Source organism: Muntiacus reevesi, chromosome 19 (assembly GCF_963930625.1).
Source record: "Muntiacus reevesi chromosome 19, mMunRee1.1, whole genome shotgun sequence".
Lineage (NCBI taxonomy): Eukaryota > Metazoa > Chordata > Mammalia > Artiodactyla > Cervidae > Muntiacus > Muntiacus reevesi.
In genome coordinates this window covers 18882306-18898447 of record NC_089267.1, presented here as the reverse complement: position 1 = coordinate 18898447, position 16142 = coordinate 18882306, and the positions used below count along the sequence as shown (strand labels likewise).

The following is a 16142-nucleotide window of genomic DNA, read 5'->3' as shown; positions in this document are numbered from 1 at the left end:
CACTCTGACTGTGGGGTGTGTTTTCCCCAAGATGTTTCAGCTTCCAGATGGCCCACATTCTGTGGAGTATGTTCTCTCTAAATAAATCCACTTTTTACCTATGACTTTGTCTCTCACTCAATTCTTTCTGTGATGAGACATGACGAACTTCAAATTCACCAGCAACATGATCACTGTGGTACCAGAATCATAAAAGGATGTGAGAAATAACATTGCAAACATTGGTTGGGGCAGGTAAGGATCGTGGCCTAAAGATCTCATTCCTATAGCCACAGAACTTCTACTGGAGGTTTTCAAACAAATGAGGGACAACCTTTGATGTGTGTGTTAAGAAAATAATGCATAGTAAACTGATACAATGTGAGAGGCATAGGCACAGCGATAAGAAGACAATTTAATAGGCCCAGAAAGAGTTGAGAGAAACAGAATTCATTTTGAGATAAGCTGATTTCCAGAAACTGGCAGATATCCACATGCCGATGTCTACCTTTTCACTTTGTCTCATGTTAAAATCTTTCCACATAAACCATTTTATCATACAAATTTCTTGTCCTTAACAAAATCAGCATGAAGTTGGGATTTTCAGTCTAAGGCCCCACAGGGAGAGTCAATCATGATGGTTTCAGATTTGAAGCCTCTCAAATGGTTGAGATTGCCCAGGGAAGAAGGGGGAGAGGAAAAAGAGGGCTGACGGGAGAAGCCTGGCCACGTGGACACTAAGGAGCAAAGGAGAGACACCAAAGGAGACACGGTGGGGGCAGAGCAAGGGGGAAGACCAACAGAGCAAAACATGCACTTAACCTCTAATGGTGATACAGCAGCTCCACCCATAATGCATCCCCAGAAAGACTGTCTCTGTTTATATTTATGACCACAGAAGCTGTTAACTGAACATTCAACAGGCTTCAGGGTAAAGTTCCATTTTAAGAAGGTCATCGTATATCTGAGTACTCTATTCTGATGCTTTGGCTCCATCTAGATAGACGTTAGTACATAAGCACACTTTTCCTGATTGCTATTTTTGTTGTTGGCCAATGCTTTGAATCACTCACAGAAAAAGAACAGTAATAAGATTATGAAATTGTAGTTAACTGTTCATCCGATTACTGCCTTGACAGTTTTCTCTGATGACTCTTTATCAACACAATAATTTTATTTCAACATATTTTTCACAATGGTAAAAACTCAAGACCATTTAGGATGTTTTCCCTCTTCTTCAGATTGATGTTTTTAAGCCAGAGGGTTGGTAAACTTGATGGTAATAATAAGTTTATAAGAAAAAAATATCTTTCTGCATAATCCTTTCTAACATGAAACAGTGAGAAAGACAAAATTCTTTACTTGAAAATTATGAAAGATTCCTTTTACGTGGGCTAATGTAAACCCTATGAAAGCCCTCTCAAACTTTTAGAATATGATTACCTTAAAAATATATGTCTGTATGCACAATTTCTGGGTTCTCATCCTAGGAACAGAGACTGAACAGAAAGGATGGAACAATGGTATGGAAATTCACCATCCTCTCCAACTGGACTCTTTATTGCAGACTTATTGCTTCCATGTGTTAAAAAAAATAAAAATTCAATCTTTAAGCCAGCCCCAATCCCTAAAATTTTTGGCACTCTTATTAAGCACTAAATCCAGAGAAGAAAAAAAATGTATTATTATCCCAAGCTTATCTGAGTCAAGATTTAGTTGATCATTATGGGAATGTATTAGAAATTAATAATAAAGTTGGTTTCTACAAGGCTTAAAGAAAGTACACTATTTAAAACTACTAAAATACCAGAAATTATTTAGTCTTTAAATATTGATAAATAATGCCTATTCTGAATATTGTATTCTAGGATATATGATACATATAAATTGGGGGAAATATTTAAATGAATTTGAAGTTAACATTTTCTGCACAGTAAAATTTGTGTTTTTTTTTTTACCTGTGATTACATAAAGCTGAGGAATAGAAACATCACATCAAATTAAGTCATAATTTTCCAAAACAACACAATCTTCGCTCAGACTCCACAATGAGGTCAATGAATTAGCTAAACTCTGTTATCTCTGCGCTTTTCCACAAATCAGGGTACAGAGTGGAACATGTAACTCCCTAAAAGAAGCTCTCCTCCAACTTATGGTATGTGTCAAAGGAAAGAAGGGGAAAGTTCCCTCACCCCAAAGTGAGAACAGATGGGAATGTAAAGTTAGATGGGAAGAGACAGTGAAGTTTTGGATGACCGACCCAGAAATTGTCCCCCGAGGGAGCCAGATAGACCAGACCTCACTCAGCTTGTTCTGCCCCTCAGTTAACTTCCAAATTAATTCAGTAGGAATGCAAAGGAGTGCTCAGCTTTGATGGATTGGTTTTGATTTTTCTAAGCATTTACATGAATTTTATGAAGAAACTACTGAGAGATATAAGGTTCAAATGTTAGGTTTAATTAATACAAAGTAGTCTCCTAAACACTTTTGTGACTTTAACATTACTCCCAACTGAGACTGGTAACGACGAATATTTATTGAGATAATAAAATAAATGGCTTTAGGAAAAAGAGGCAATGGGCATAAGAAAATCTGTGTACACTGAACTCCTTGTACGATAGAAGAACCATCTGCTATAAATTGAAAAGTTATGTAAATAAAATATGGACATATTTTATATTCATTCTTTTCATATTTTATCAGTCTAACTAAAAATCATCAGAAGGAAAGCCAGCAATACTTCCCATACATGCAAAAAAGTTCCTTTACTTGACATTCAATATTATACGTGATATAATTTTTCCATCAAAAAATATCAATTATAAACTTAAAGAAATATTGTCTAAAATGCTGTATTCTCTTCAAGATTTTTAACTTTTAATATGGGAAATAATTTAAAATTTGAGGAAAATAGATGGTGATCTCAGTTTTGAATTTAAAACAATAGTTCTGTTGTTAATATTTGTTCTCTCAAAATATTACATTTTTAAGAGCAATTTTGTAAGATTAAGCATGAGAACTACCAAATATCTTCCACAAAACAATGCTTGGGGAGTACATTTTGTTTGTGTTTGTTCACGTTCACATAAAATTTAAATTTTTTGATACAACGAGAATAACTCAGCATTTTAATCCTTAATGCTCACATGTACAGATCACTCTCATCCCTAATTTCGAACTTCTTTTCTAAGATAACAATGAAAAGTTCTCTAGGTACCTTTTCCCTGCGTCTCAGAAAATTGCTTTCAAAATCTTAACCCTGCTTTATCTTTTTTAACCTTACAAAGTATACACAACAAAAAGAAATAGAGAAGCATGAACTGTTCCAAGTGGTGAAAGCAGCTGCACCTCACACTTAAGTGATTTCAGTTTAAACAAACCCAGGCAGTGGGTAATGTGATACAGGCTTCACTTAGAACAGGGAATGTGACGGATCTTCCGTAAAGATGCTCAATACGATAAGCTGCATTTATTTGAATGTGTGCAAGAAACAATTACTGAAAAGTAGATTATATTATTCAGATTACTCTACATTATATGCAGACATTATATGCAGACATTATCACCAAAAGTTTTTTTAAAACCCTCTCAACATTTAGCATCTCAACATTTAGCATAAACATGCTAGTGTTTAGCATTTCTTTTCTTCCTAATCAATACACAAAAGCCACAACAGGCAGACTATTCAGAGATACTATGCCGATTATATTTTGCTAAAATTCACTTTCTACCCTTTGCATTTGTACAAGTAATATCTGAATTAGTCAAAAACAACTGTGAACATTTTCTAAATCTTTTTCGTATTAGTAAATTCAAATTCTAATTCCCCAAAACATCAAACAAAGATCCCTCTACAGATTTTACATTGTTGCCTTAAATCATTTTGTGGTTAGTTGGTGGAAAGGTTCTCACATGGGAAACAGAGAACATTTTATAATGAATCCAAAACTTCTGTCTTCCTCTATGGGTGGTGGGTACTCTGAATAAAGAATGAGCACTCAACATTTACTCAAGATTCCTATCCTAGACCCAAATGTTCCACTTAATTTTAAAATTGGTTCAACCACTCATCTGTTAAAGGAATACAGTTGGTGTGGCTTCAAAATTTCTCAGACCTCAGACACTCAGGATCAGTGGGCATTTTGGGAGTCTGAGTATTACAAGGTATGGTCTTTGTTTTGGTGTCTTCATATTATGATTAAAAAATGTGACCATATTCTGGATCATCTCTCTCACAAACTTGATCACTGATTATTATCATATAACTTCAGGATCTGATTTTGATACAATGTTTATGACCTTGGTGTTAACTTCTTACACTGACTGTATTTAGCTCATAATATGATACTCCTCAAACTAGAATTCACTGGTTTACTCTTGGAGCCCAAGAGACAATTTTCCTTCTATATTAAGTCCACATATTTTTCAAGACCAGTAGACACTAGACTAGATAATCTTTCTAATTCTTTTCCACACTGAAACATATGCTACATTCTATTTCAGCTTATAACAATTAATGGAATTCAAATTTTAGAAGAATACTTAGAGAAACCAGATTTTAGTTATAATTTCTAAATTTTATGTTCTACTTATTTTCCTTTTACCTTTAAATGGTAGTAAAATTTTTGAGATAACAGTAAGATGATATTCAGTGGGCAAAATGAAACAAGGCTGTCAGATAGAGGTTCCATTAGCAACAGCCAATTCCTCTCATTCAAATGGGTTTAGTGGACCACATATTAAGTGGAATCAGAAAATCCTAGTTTCTTTTTCCAGTTTGCCTTTGACTTGAAATGGAATCTTGGTGTTAGTGATTCATTCTTGCAAGCCCCATTTTTTTTTCTTTCCAAAGATAGTGCATTACATTACTCATGAATAAAATGTACAGTACATACCAGGTATTCGTATTACATAATGATAAGCAATATGCTTCAAACTGTCATCTCTATAAAAAAAAAAATCTACAAAACTCAAATATTTTCTTAAGCTTGTTAATGATAATATATACAATATGTAAAAATAACAGCATAATTTTTATCATAATTATGAACTATTTTGATCTAGTTTTAAAAATATTTATGCTTAAATTTGATTCATCTAATTTTAAAATATTTATTACATTGTCAATTCATATTTATTTAAAGATATTTTATTGGTAGAAATAATCAAGGTTCATATCTCATAATTTCATATCAAGGTTTTAAAATTATACTCTTAAAAGAATTTTCAATGTATATGTATCTCAACAATAGAATCATCACCAGTAAGGTAAAATAGAATCATCACCAGTAAGGTAAAATGTTTGCCAGCTACAAAGATACTCTAAATTTAAAATTCATGCAAATTTCCACTTAAAATATGGTTATTTAATTTTTTATTTTAAAAAATTGTAAAAGATGAAACATTTAGATAATCTTATTCATATCTGTAATATAAATGTGAGTGAAAGTTTCAAATAAAAATCCTCTAAAGAGGTCTGTAGAATTTTTTCCTGATAATCAGCATCTAAACAATACTTTTTAAAAAGAGATGCAAAAAAACAAAACAAAATAAATAAATAAATAAATAAATAAAAAGAGATGCTTTTAAACCATTTCAAAAGTGTTCAATAGCATAATGTAACGCAGTTAATCAAATTAATAAATTAATTATTGACTGTAAAATTATTTGCTGAATTTAAATTGCTGACTTTTGACAGATTCATTTTTTTCTTGTAAGGTGAAGGCTATTAAAACCAATCTTATAAACCATTTCCTGATTAGCTTTATCATGAAAAGTTCTATCAAAAGAGAAACATCACATTCAAATTTAAAAGTTTGCTTTTCCTGTTATCCTAGCAAACATAGCTGACATGAGTTTCTTAAGATTATTTCAAACTTCCTTCTTCCTATTAAGGAATTTCTCAGCTTTTAAGATTTCATTTTAAGAAGATGTAATCAGACCATTATCTGAAGGACAGTGAACTGGAGTCAAACACAAAAATGTACATTTCTAAACAGTGCATTCTTTTACATATTGTGATAAGTAATTTTGTTCTTGGAATAGACATATGCAATTGTACAAATGCTTACATCAGTGCCAAAAAGTTACTCTACCTGAACCGTTGAGCTGATCTCTGAGGCAAAGCCGCCGGTCAAAGGAGCCTCGTGACTTACTAGCAGTCGCCCTGTTTTGATCACAGACTGAAAGAGAAAAGGAAATCTGAAACTGAAGAGAACACAAATTTCAAGTATACAATGGTAGTTTTAAGTAATAAAAATAAATTATTTATATCCAATAAGCAATTTAAAATTAGCATTTCAATTTTATGCCAAATAACTTGTAACTCCCTTTCAACCAGACAGTTGTTTGATTTTTGCACTGCTAAAAAAGTTTTCAATAGCTTTTAATACTAGGGCAAAAGAAAAATGAGATTTGTAATTCTATGTATGTCATTAAAAATGTACTCCATCATATTTTTGTGTTATAAATTTTAATTATTATATTTCACATTTTCCTATCTGAGTATCATTTCTTTTCATAATGTGACTTTAAGAATGAAAGTGTCTTTTTGTCAATTTGGGAATATATGTGCACATATATAAGTAGTCTTAGGACATTTTTGTGTGGGTGCTGAAAAGGAAAACATAAAAATAGCATGCAAAAACTGTAGCAAAGGAAAAGCTCACGCCACTAGACACTAAAGAAAACCAAGCAAGAAGAAATCACCAGGAAAGTAAAAGGCAATTACAACCCTCCTCGTTCAAGTGCACTGAAATTTGGTTAACGACCACAAGTCCATTTTAAAGTAGAAAATGTCACAGACCATAAGGACATATTCTCAACACTGGCTTGGTGTGGTTGCTCTCACAGTGCATGACATACTCTGTACAATAATAAATCAAAAAGGAGAGCTATGATATCATAGCAGGAGGCCAGGGTGGCAGAAGGTTAAAAAATATTAAAATCAACAGCAAGTTACTGCTTAAAATATGTTACACAATTACCATATTACAAAGGAGAAGTTGTAATTTCTCCTCTACATTTCCAATCATTTGATATCACCTCCTTTAAATTCTACATTACTATTTTAAGAACATGAAATAAAAATCTTCCAAACAAAAAAGCTTACAGGCAGAGCTCATTTGAGTGCCCTTCACTTTACTGCGCTTTGCGCGTAATTGCAGTTTTTACAAACTGAAGTCGGCATTGTCAGATGATGGCTAACATTATTTTTTTAGCAATAAAGTATTTTTTTAATTAAGACAATATACATTTTTTAGACATAATGCTATTACACACTTTATAGACTACAGTGTAGTGTAAACATAATTTTTATATGCATTAGGAAGTCAAAAAATTCATGTCACTCGCTTTATTGCAATATTCACTTTATTTCGGCCGTCTGGAACTGAATCCTCAATATCTCCAAGGTATGCCTGTGTATAAATTAAAAATATTTCCTTCATTCTAGGCAATTAAAGTTTAGAATTTCAAGAGCATGCAGCAGTTTCAGCCTGCAGATGTAAAACTCCAAGATATGGCCAGTAGCCGCGACAAAAATAAGTTACTATATCTACTATGTAAATAGTGACTGAAGAATGTAAAATTTTATGAACACTTTAAAGAACACCATCGCCTACTAATGAAATATTAACCTTGGAATATGTTGGTTTTTGAATTTTATGACTATGATTAATTATGCCAGTGTGAAAGGCACAAATTAAATTTTAAAGCACCTGGTTAGAAATATAAAGCCAGAAATATTTCACAGTCAAGAAAAAAAATGCATTCTCAAAGTATTTCCTAAAAAGATCTCCTTACTTTAAAGATTGCCTATTCAATAAACGGATTAGACAATCAGACCTTTCTTAAAGCTCTGAAACCCAGAACTCTGCCAACATAAGAGCGTCTAAGAATGATAGTGTCAAAATCCATCTCAGCTAGATGGTGCAACCTAGCTAGAGGGTAGAAATGAGAAGCATCTATAAAAATGCTGGAATTATGTTCAAACCTCATACAACAGAGCTGGTATTTTTTTATGTGAACTGAGGCTTATCCAAGATCAAATGACAAACTTGAGGATGGTCTCAAAAGGCTAATAAGCAGCCGAGGCCAGTGGCCTACCCTTCCTCCTGCCTGCAGAGGGGAGTAGGGACGCTGAGTGCACACATGTGTTCAAGATAGAAGTTTCCAACCTGCGGCATCCATGCAACAGGATGTGTAAGCAGATAAAATCTGCCCACAGGAGAAAAGCTAAATAAACCGAGACACATCAATACAGCAGAGTATTATACAGCCGTGAAAAAGACTGAGGACAGGCACCAGTGCCTGTGACAAGTCAACTGATAAAACAAGCAAATTGCAGAAGAACATCATCTCATTTTTCTGAAGAACCACCACCTCAATAGTGGGGACACCAGTTAACATAGCTACACACATTGAGCCAACATGTATAAATACTCCCGAAGAATTCATTCCAAACTATCAAAATTTGTTTCTCCTGTAAACTGACAGTGAAGGGATTGTGGGGAAAACACTTTTGTTTTTCTTTTTTACGTTATGTAAAAAGTATGTTTATGTTATTGAAAATATTCTCAATAAGTCTAAAATAAATAAAGACAAAAGGAAAGATCTTTTGAACTGATGCTGAAGGTAACAAATGCATGTGACGTTACAGTCATAATCTTAAAAAAATAATATTTTTATGTTATCTTAGGAGTACCTTCAGATACAAGGGAACCCTAAAACCCCAAACTCCACCAGCAAAGAGGAACAGTGAAAACATAGGGAGTCAACCAGCCCCGTACCAGGCTCTGTATGACTAGCTGAATGCCAAGATCATAACCAGCCTATCTCCTGACCTTCAAGCTGGATCCCAGACAAAATGGGAAATCAGCTATTAGCATCAGAGAAGGTGAAGTTCTTCAACACCAATGCAAGTATGTTAGGTAAAAATGCAAGTTCTTGAATCAGGAGTTATGCTGACAGTTCTGAAAATAATTCTAGAAATTTTTAAAACGCCAAGACTTAAAGGATAGACACAAAATGAAATGTTAACAATGCTGCGAATCTATGGAAACTGTCAAAGCACCCAAACCAGTGAGAAAGTGAAGCTACAGCAACAAGAGAGGAGTCATAATAATAATAAAAATTCCTAAACCACTGATTGTCACAGGGGTTGCTCTGTGTTAGGCGCTGAGTTGAGTCTTTTAATTTATTTAATTGTGATAGCACCTAAATTTCATTTCTACCTCTTTAATTCATCTAGTACCTGAAAAGTACTAAAATGTATAAAATAAAATTACATCGAAATCTGAAAAATGCCCAAGTATAGACAAAACATTGATATTTTCAAAAAATTAACATCCATCATAAAAGTCTGAGTCTATAAACAGAATTCCAAGATTTTGTAAGGTCCATAAAGAAGGCTGAGTGCCAAAGAATTGATGCTTTCAAACTGTAGTGCTGGAGAAGGCTCTTGAGAGTCCCTTGGACAGCAAGGAGATCAAATCAGTCAATCCTAAAGGAAATCAACTCTGAATATTCATTGGAAGGACTGATGCTGAAGCCGAGGCTGTAACTGCTTGGCCACGTTATGTAAAGAGCCAGCTCACTGGAAAAGACCCTGATGCTGAGAAAGAGAGAAGGCAAAAGGAGAAGGGGGCAGCAGAGGATGAGATGGTTAGACAGCATCACTGCCTCAATGGACATGAATTTGAGCAAACTCTGGGAAATAGAGAAGGACAGAAGAGCTTGGAGTGCTGCAGTCCATGGCGTCACAAAGAGTCACACATGACTTAGTGAATGATCATTGAACAAATATAAATTCAACTTGGGATGTGCTTTTTATCATTCATAATTTTAATTTACTAAAATTTCTGAAGATAGCTTCTTTTCTATTTTAGAAACTATTAACACTGTTAGCATTACAATACTGAGATCATTGCAAATATACAAAGTAGAGTGTTACTCTTTCCATGTTTGGTGACTCAACTAGACATTCTGATTAAACTACATCTTCTGTCAACTTTAACAGGCATTTCGTTTTCATACATTTAGGCACAATGATATCCAACTGCTGGGAATTTTCTAGCCAAATTTAGCTTTCTGACCTACTTAGATAGTAAAAATATGGTGCCTTTCAACAGGGATAGCCAGTAACCTTTTAAAAATAAACCACTGTAGATATAAACACTAATAAGGGTTTAATATTCCTTTTCTTGAAAAAAAAAAGTGATATTTCAAGTTTCAAGTTTTCTTCTGAGATAAATGTAATGCTCCACTCGAAAAAAAAATTTAAGAGTTTTTAAACAACTTTTCAATAGGAAAGCTAAACCTATCACAGCCAGGAAAGATCACGTAAGGCTGGATTTTCCAGTATCTGCTTCTGCAGCTTCTTGCCACTGAGACCTGTTCCAGGGTCCTGGCCTTGGCCAAAGGGAGCAGTAACGAGTTAGAGACGCTAATGGTGCCAGAAAAAACTGAGCCAATTCAAGATGAGGACCCCAAATAACATGTCAGTGTCCCCTAGTAGTCATACTTAAGTTGCTAAGTCGTGTCCGACTCTTGCGACCCTGTCAGGCTCCACTGTCCATGGGATTCTCCAGGCAAGAATGCTGGAGTGTGTTGCCATTTCCTTCACGATCAGTGCCCCCTACCACAAAACGAAAGGGCTTTCCCTGTGAGAGCTGGAGAAATTTGTCAAGAAAAGTTAAAAACCAATTCTGAAAGGCAAGGAGTGAAACAACCTACGGCCGTCAAGCCTGCCCTGGGTTTCTCCCAGAGATTCTCACTCTTTCTGTCGTCCCCTCTCCCAGGGCATCAACAACAGGGGATCTAAGAGGAGCCACCAAAAGCTTAATGCTGCATGCGCAAGGATATTGTAGCTCAGACGACAAAGAATCTTCCTGCAATGTGGGAGACGTGGGTTCGATCCCTGGGTCTCGAAGATTCTCAGAAGGGAATGGCTACCCACCCATTCCAGTATTTTTGCCTGGAATATTCCACGGACAGAGGAGCCTGGCGGGCTACAGTTAAAGAGTCAGACACCACTCAGCAACTGACACACACACAACCAACAGATCACAGCAACCCTGCTCTGATAGAACCTTCAAGATACCTTGTTCCTAGTTTGGCTGCTCCATGACTTTTCCCCATCGTCCATCTTTTGCCCAGACATCACTACTAATGACCACAATGTCAAGTTATCTATGTGGGACATCTAGCCCAAGGCTCAGACTATGGGAGACACCCCAGGAAAGTCAACTAGCTAAAAATTCATTAAAATAATTAAACTATATTAAGCATGTCCTTCTTTAATGTCTTGAAGCTACTGCTTTCTTAGCAAAATCCACTTTTAAGGCAGCACAACGGCATACTTCAGCATATCCCAGAACAGTGTCTATACAAAATAACAGACTCTAAATTGAGGACATTTTAATGGAGCTTCAACAATAAGATATCTGTAGTAATAGCAGAGCAGTGAAGTTAAACTCCGTTAAAATGATCGCACAGATTTTGGCTTGCCCAAACACAGGACATATGTTTTAGTGAATGCAGCCTTTAAAGATTTTAACACAATCCAACCAGGAAAACTGTTAAGCTGTCATTCCAGGAGAAAATGATACAGAAAGGCAGACCATTAAGCTTGAATATGCCTGAAAGTGCAACACACATTCAAAAAGCAAAAGTGTATTTTTTTTTTAATCTCTGATTCAAAACCTAGAGCAAGATCCTCTTCCTACAAAGTAAATCAACCGGAACCTACTGAATCTACACCAAGTTCAGTGGCCTATTCTGATGACTGACAAGATAAAGTAGGAATATTACACTGCATAAGCAATTTACAGCCCTTTTAACATTTTTTTATCTGAATATAAAGATAATGAAAAGCAAAAGAAGCCTCAGAGCTGGCCTTTACTAGATCCTTTTGAAATAAAATCTGCTTATAAATACATATGAGCAGAAGTAACAGACAAGTTGCATCTTTGTTTCATCAATCAAGAGCACGTCCATAACAACTATATAATCTAGGAGCATTAAGGACATGATTTTAATTAGCCCCAAATATCACTAAGATAAATTTTTGAGATGTTTTCTTGTTTAGTAGCCAAGTGCATTTGTCACATTAGCTAAAAAACAAATCAGTCACAGGCTAACAAATGCATTCATATATGCCTAGTAACTACGATTAATCTGCAAGAGTGTCACAGACAATCAGACCATTGGCTGATATTCCTCTGGAGAAATACCAGTGCTGAAAGAGAAAGAAGAGTCATGAACTCCAGAGAAAGTTCGGAAAAGTCCATTTTGGCAAGGCTGTTAGTAATGGGGTTAGAAAGAGTTTGGTATCATAGGAAATTGGTGTAAACAGAGAAAAACTAAATCCTTAGAGCTTTCTCACCCATGTGGAAAAAGTAGGTAAGGGAGCAAGCGGGGCATAAAGAGAACTGAATAAAGTCAACAGAAGAAGAATGAGCAAATCACTCTGACAAAGGCATGAAGGGCTTGGGAAAATGTCAGACACCCTCACTGGTTCACTCTTGCCTGAGTTATTGGCATAATCGGAGCTGACGAGCCTAGGAAAAAAACACTTTTGCAAAAATGAAAAGCGGACGTCTTTCTGAAAGTTACTTCAAAGCATGTCAGACGAACGTGCTGCCGTCACTCAACCTTACCTTCCCAGCTTGTGTCCTCACAGTCTCTCCAGGCTCCAGGCACGTCAGGCTACTCACTAATCCATGACTGTGACCCATGCTTTCCTGCCTCTGACTTTGTTCCCCAAATTCTGGAGGCTAACCCTAACCTAACCCTCTTTCCAGCATCATCTCACACAACCCCTCCCTCCCTGATCCCCCCAACTAGCTAGGCTTTTCCTTATTTTAAAGCCTATGTTACCCTTTTCCTTTTTTTCTGATCATGTTATACACATATTATATATTCTTGAGACTCCCCTGGACTGCAAGGGGATCAAACCAGTCAATTCTAAAGGAAATCAGTCCTGAATATTCATTGGAAGGACCGATGCTGAAGCTGAAGCTCCAATACTTTGGCCACCTGATGCCAAGAGTCGATGCATTGGAAGAGACCCTGAGGCTGGGAAAGAGTGAGGGCAAGAAGAGAAGGGAAGGACAGAGGATGAGATGGTGGGATGGCATCACCAACTCAATGGACATGAGCTTGAGCAAACTCCGGGAGTTGGTGAAGGACAGGGAAGCATGGAGTGCTGCAGTTCATGGGGTCGCAAAGAGTCAGAGGTGACCAAGCGACTCAACAACAACACTATTATACACCTCCTAGTAATCATTTCCTAACAGAACTGAAGGTGGCCAACAAGGCAAGGATGTTCTGTGAGTCCAAAAACCAGGGTTCAAGGGCAAGAATCAAGCACTAGGTCAAGGCAGCACTCACTGCCATACCTCTCTTAGGAGCATCAGCAATTTATCTTGTAGGAGAGCCCTGAGTCCATCTGTCCTATAACCCCTTCCAACCACACTCAAAACCATCTATTCAAAGATGGGGACTCTTATTTAAACCTGTGTCTACTACAGAACACAGCACATGACAAAATCTGCATTAAATTCAGCAAACTGTGCCCATTGTATTATTTGGGGACAAACGCATATGTTATTAAAATTAAAAGTTTAAAAAATTACCTAAGCATCTTTTTTGTTTCTTTGTGTGGGAATTATTTATATATATATATAGAGAGAGAGAGAGGAGGTGTGTGTATCTCTATACTGTCTCCTCCAGCGGACTCCAAATCACTCAAGAGCACAAAGCTTAGAAGGTATCAAGTATTCTGGACCTAATCACAATATCTAATGTGTGATTATAAATGTGGATACTCAATAAATGTTCTTAATATTGATTTTTTAAAGCATTACAGAGATTTAAATGAATCACCAACAAGTTCCAATTTTCAGTTGCCTTGAAGCTGTTAGGAGGGACTAACCATGCTATAAAAGGCATTGAAACGGAAGTCCTAAAAACTAAGTTCTAATCATCATTCTAATTCTTATTAAAGATTACCCTGGGCTAGCTCTGCCTATTTCTCCTACTCTAGATTGGTTTTAGAATAAGAAGTCAGCAGTACTACATATATTTCTGCTTTTATATACATCTTTTGTAAATGCATGACTGGAAGAACACACAGAACATTTCCTTTCCTTGGTACTGAATATAAACTTTGAACATAAATTTTCTTTCCTGTTGACAAGAGCTCACATACCATGTGAGAAAGGTATTGGACTGGTGGATGTTTATTAGATATGCAGTGAAACATAGGTAAATTTAAGTAAGTATGTCTTAAAAGTTCTTTTGTTTTTCCATTTTCCCCTTCAGCTTAAACAACCACCTATAGGGATCAAGATAATTTTTGTGTGTGCCAAAACAAATTCTGAAAGATTGAGGCAGCCATTTCCCATGTTGTTTTCTAATCTTCATTTTTATCACTGCCCTATCTTTTTTCAGTGAGACTTAAAATATTTCCATAAGCTTATACCCAATCTCCACTTCAACTCCATTTCTTTTTATGAAAAGGAGAAATTACAACATGTCACTGGAATATTTATTGACCTCCATGTTGTAGAATGTTAGAAAGTTGTTCACAAAGACAATTAAAAGGCCAAGCTTGAGGGACTTCTCTGGTGGTGGTCCAGCAGTTAAGAACCCGCCTGCCAAGGCAGGGGACACGGGTTTGATCCCTGGTCCGGGAAGATTCCACACACACTGGGACATCTAAGCCTGGGCGCCATAGTTACTGAACCTGCCTTTAGAGTCCATGAGTCATGACTACTAAACTCACATGTCACAGCTAAGGAAGCTCATGCACTCTAGAGACCGTACTCCAACAAGAAGCTCCACAGTGAGAAGGGCCCACACCACAACTCGATAGTAGCCACCACTCTCTGCAACCAGAAGTTCACGCACAGCAACGAAGACCCGGTGTAGCCAAAAACAAAATAAATTAATTTGTTTTAAAAAGCCAAGCTGTCCTTTGACACACAATCAGGGTGTTGTGTCTCCTACGGCTTCTATTCTTAGAGCATCCTTCGCTGTTCCAGGCTTCTCTGAAGTGTGCAATACGTGCGTGCTAAGTCACTTCAGTCATGTCTGAGTCTTTGCAATCCTATGCACTGTAGCCCACCAGGCTCCTCTGTCCATGGGATTCTCCAAGAAAGAATACTGGAGTGGGTTGCCATGCCTTCCTCCAGGTGATCTTCCAGACCCGGGGATCAAACCTGCATCTCTTATGTCTCCTGCACTGGCAGATGGGTTCTTTACCACAAGAGCCACCCATCAAGCCCACTAGCAGGAAACATTCAGAGTACCATGTAATTAAATCTTACTGTAAATTGCTTATATTCTTGTAATACATGAAAAAGTGGTAGTACGATTTCTGTACACACTACTTGGCAAATCAAGAACCTGACTCAGCAATAAAGACCATTGGTGAGGCCATTTCATTACATTTATTATTCACTGATTTAGGGAGCTTACTTTCATTCAAGTAATAACTTGTTACCATGCTATTATATACATATTGAGGGAAGAGACTGATAATTCACAGACAGCTTATGTACCTAGTTTAGCCTCTAGGTTATGATTATGAGCTGAATGAAAACTCCATATACGGAATTCTATTTGCTTCACCATTTCCACCATTTTTAACTACAGTTCTGTGACATTAAGCATATTCACAGTACAACCATCACCACCATACAACACCAGAATTTTTTTCCCAACTGCAACTCTGTACCCATTAAACAATAACTCCTTACCCTTCCCTTCCCCCAGAACCTAGCAACCACCATGCTACTTTTGTCTGTATGAATTTGTCACTATTCTAGGAACCTCACCTAAGTGGAATCACACAATACTGTCCTTTTGTGACGGGCTTATTTTCCTTAGCATTATGCCTTTAATGGTCATCCATGTTAAAACCTGTGTTAAAATTTCCTTCCTTAAGGCTGAATAGTATCCCATTAGAATTATAAACCATATTTTGTTTATCCATTCAGCTCTCAGACCCTTTTGGCTATTGTAAATAAAGCTTCTACAGACATGGGTGTACAAATACCTGTTTGAGTCTCGGCTTTCAGTTCTTTGAGCTATATACCCGGAAGTGGAATTGCTGATCACATGGTAATACTATGTTCAATGTTTAAGGAACAGCCATG

General features: G+C 36.4%; 1 protein-coding gene across 1 annotated transcript in view; it reads right to left on the bottom strand.

Annotated features, from left to right (window-relative positions):
• BCKDHB (branched chain keto acid dehydrogenase E1 subunit beta) overlaps nucleotides 1-16142 on the bottom strand; it is a 257499-nt gene that overhangs the window by 59034 nt on the left and 182323 nt on the right. Inside the window, exon 9 of the mRNA XM_065911327.1 lies at nucleotides 6075-6161. Coding sequence (XP_065767399.1) covers nucleotides 6075-6161 — 87 coding nt within the window. The remainder of the gene's footprint in view (nucleotides 1-6074; nucleotides 6162-16142) is intronic.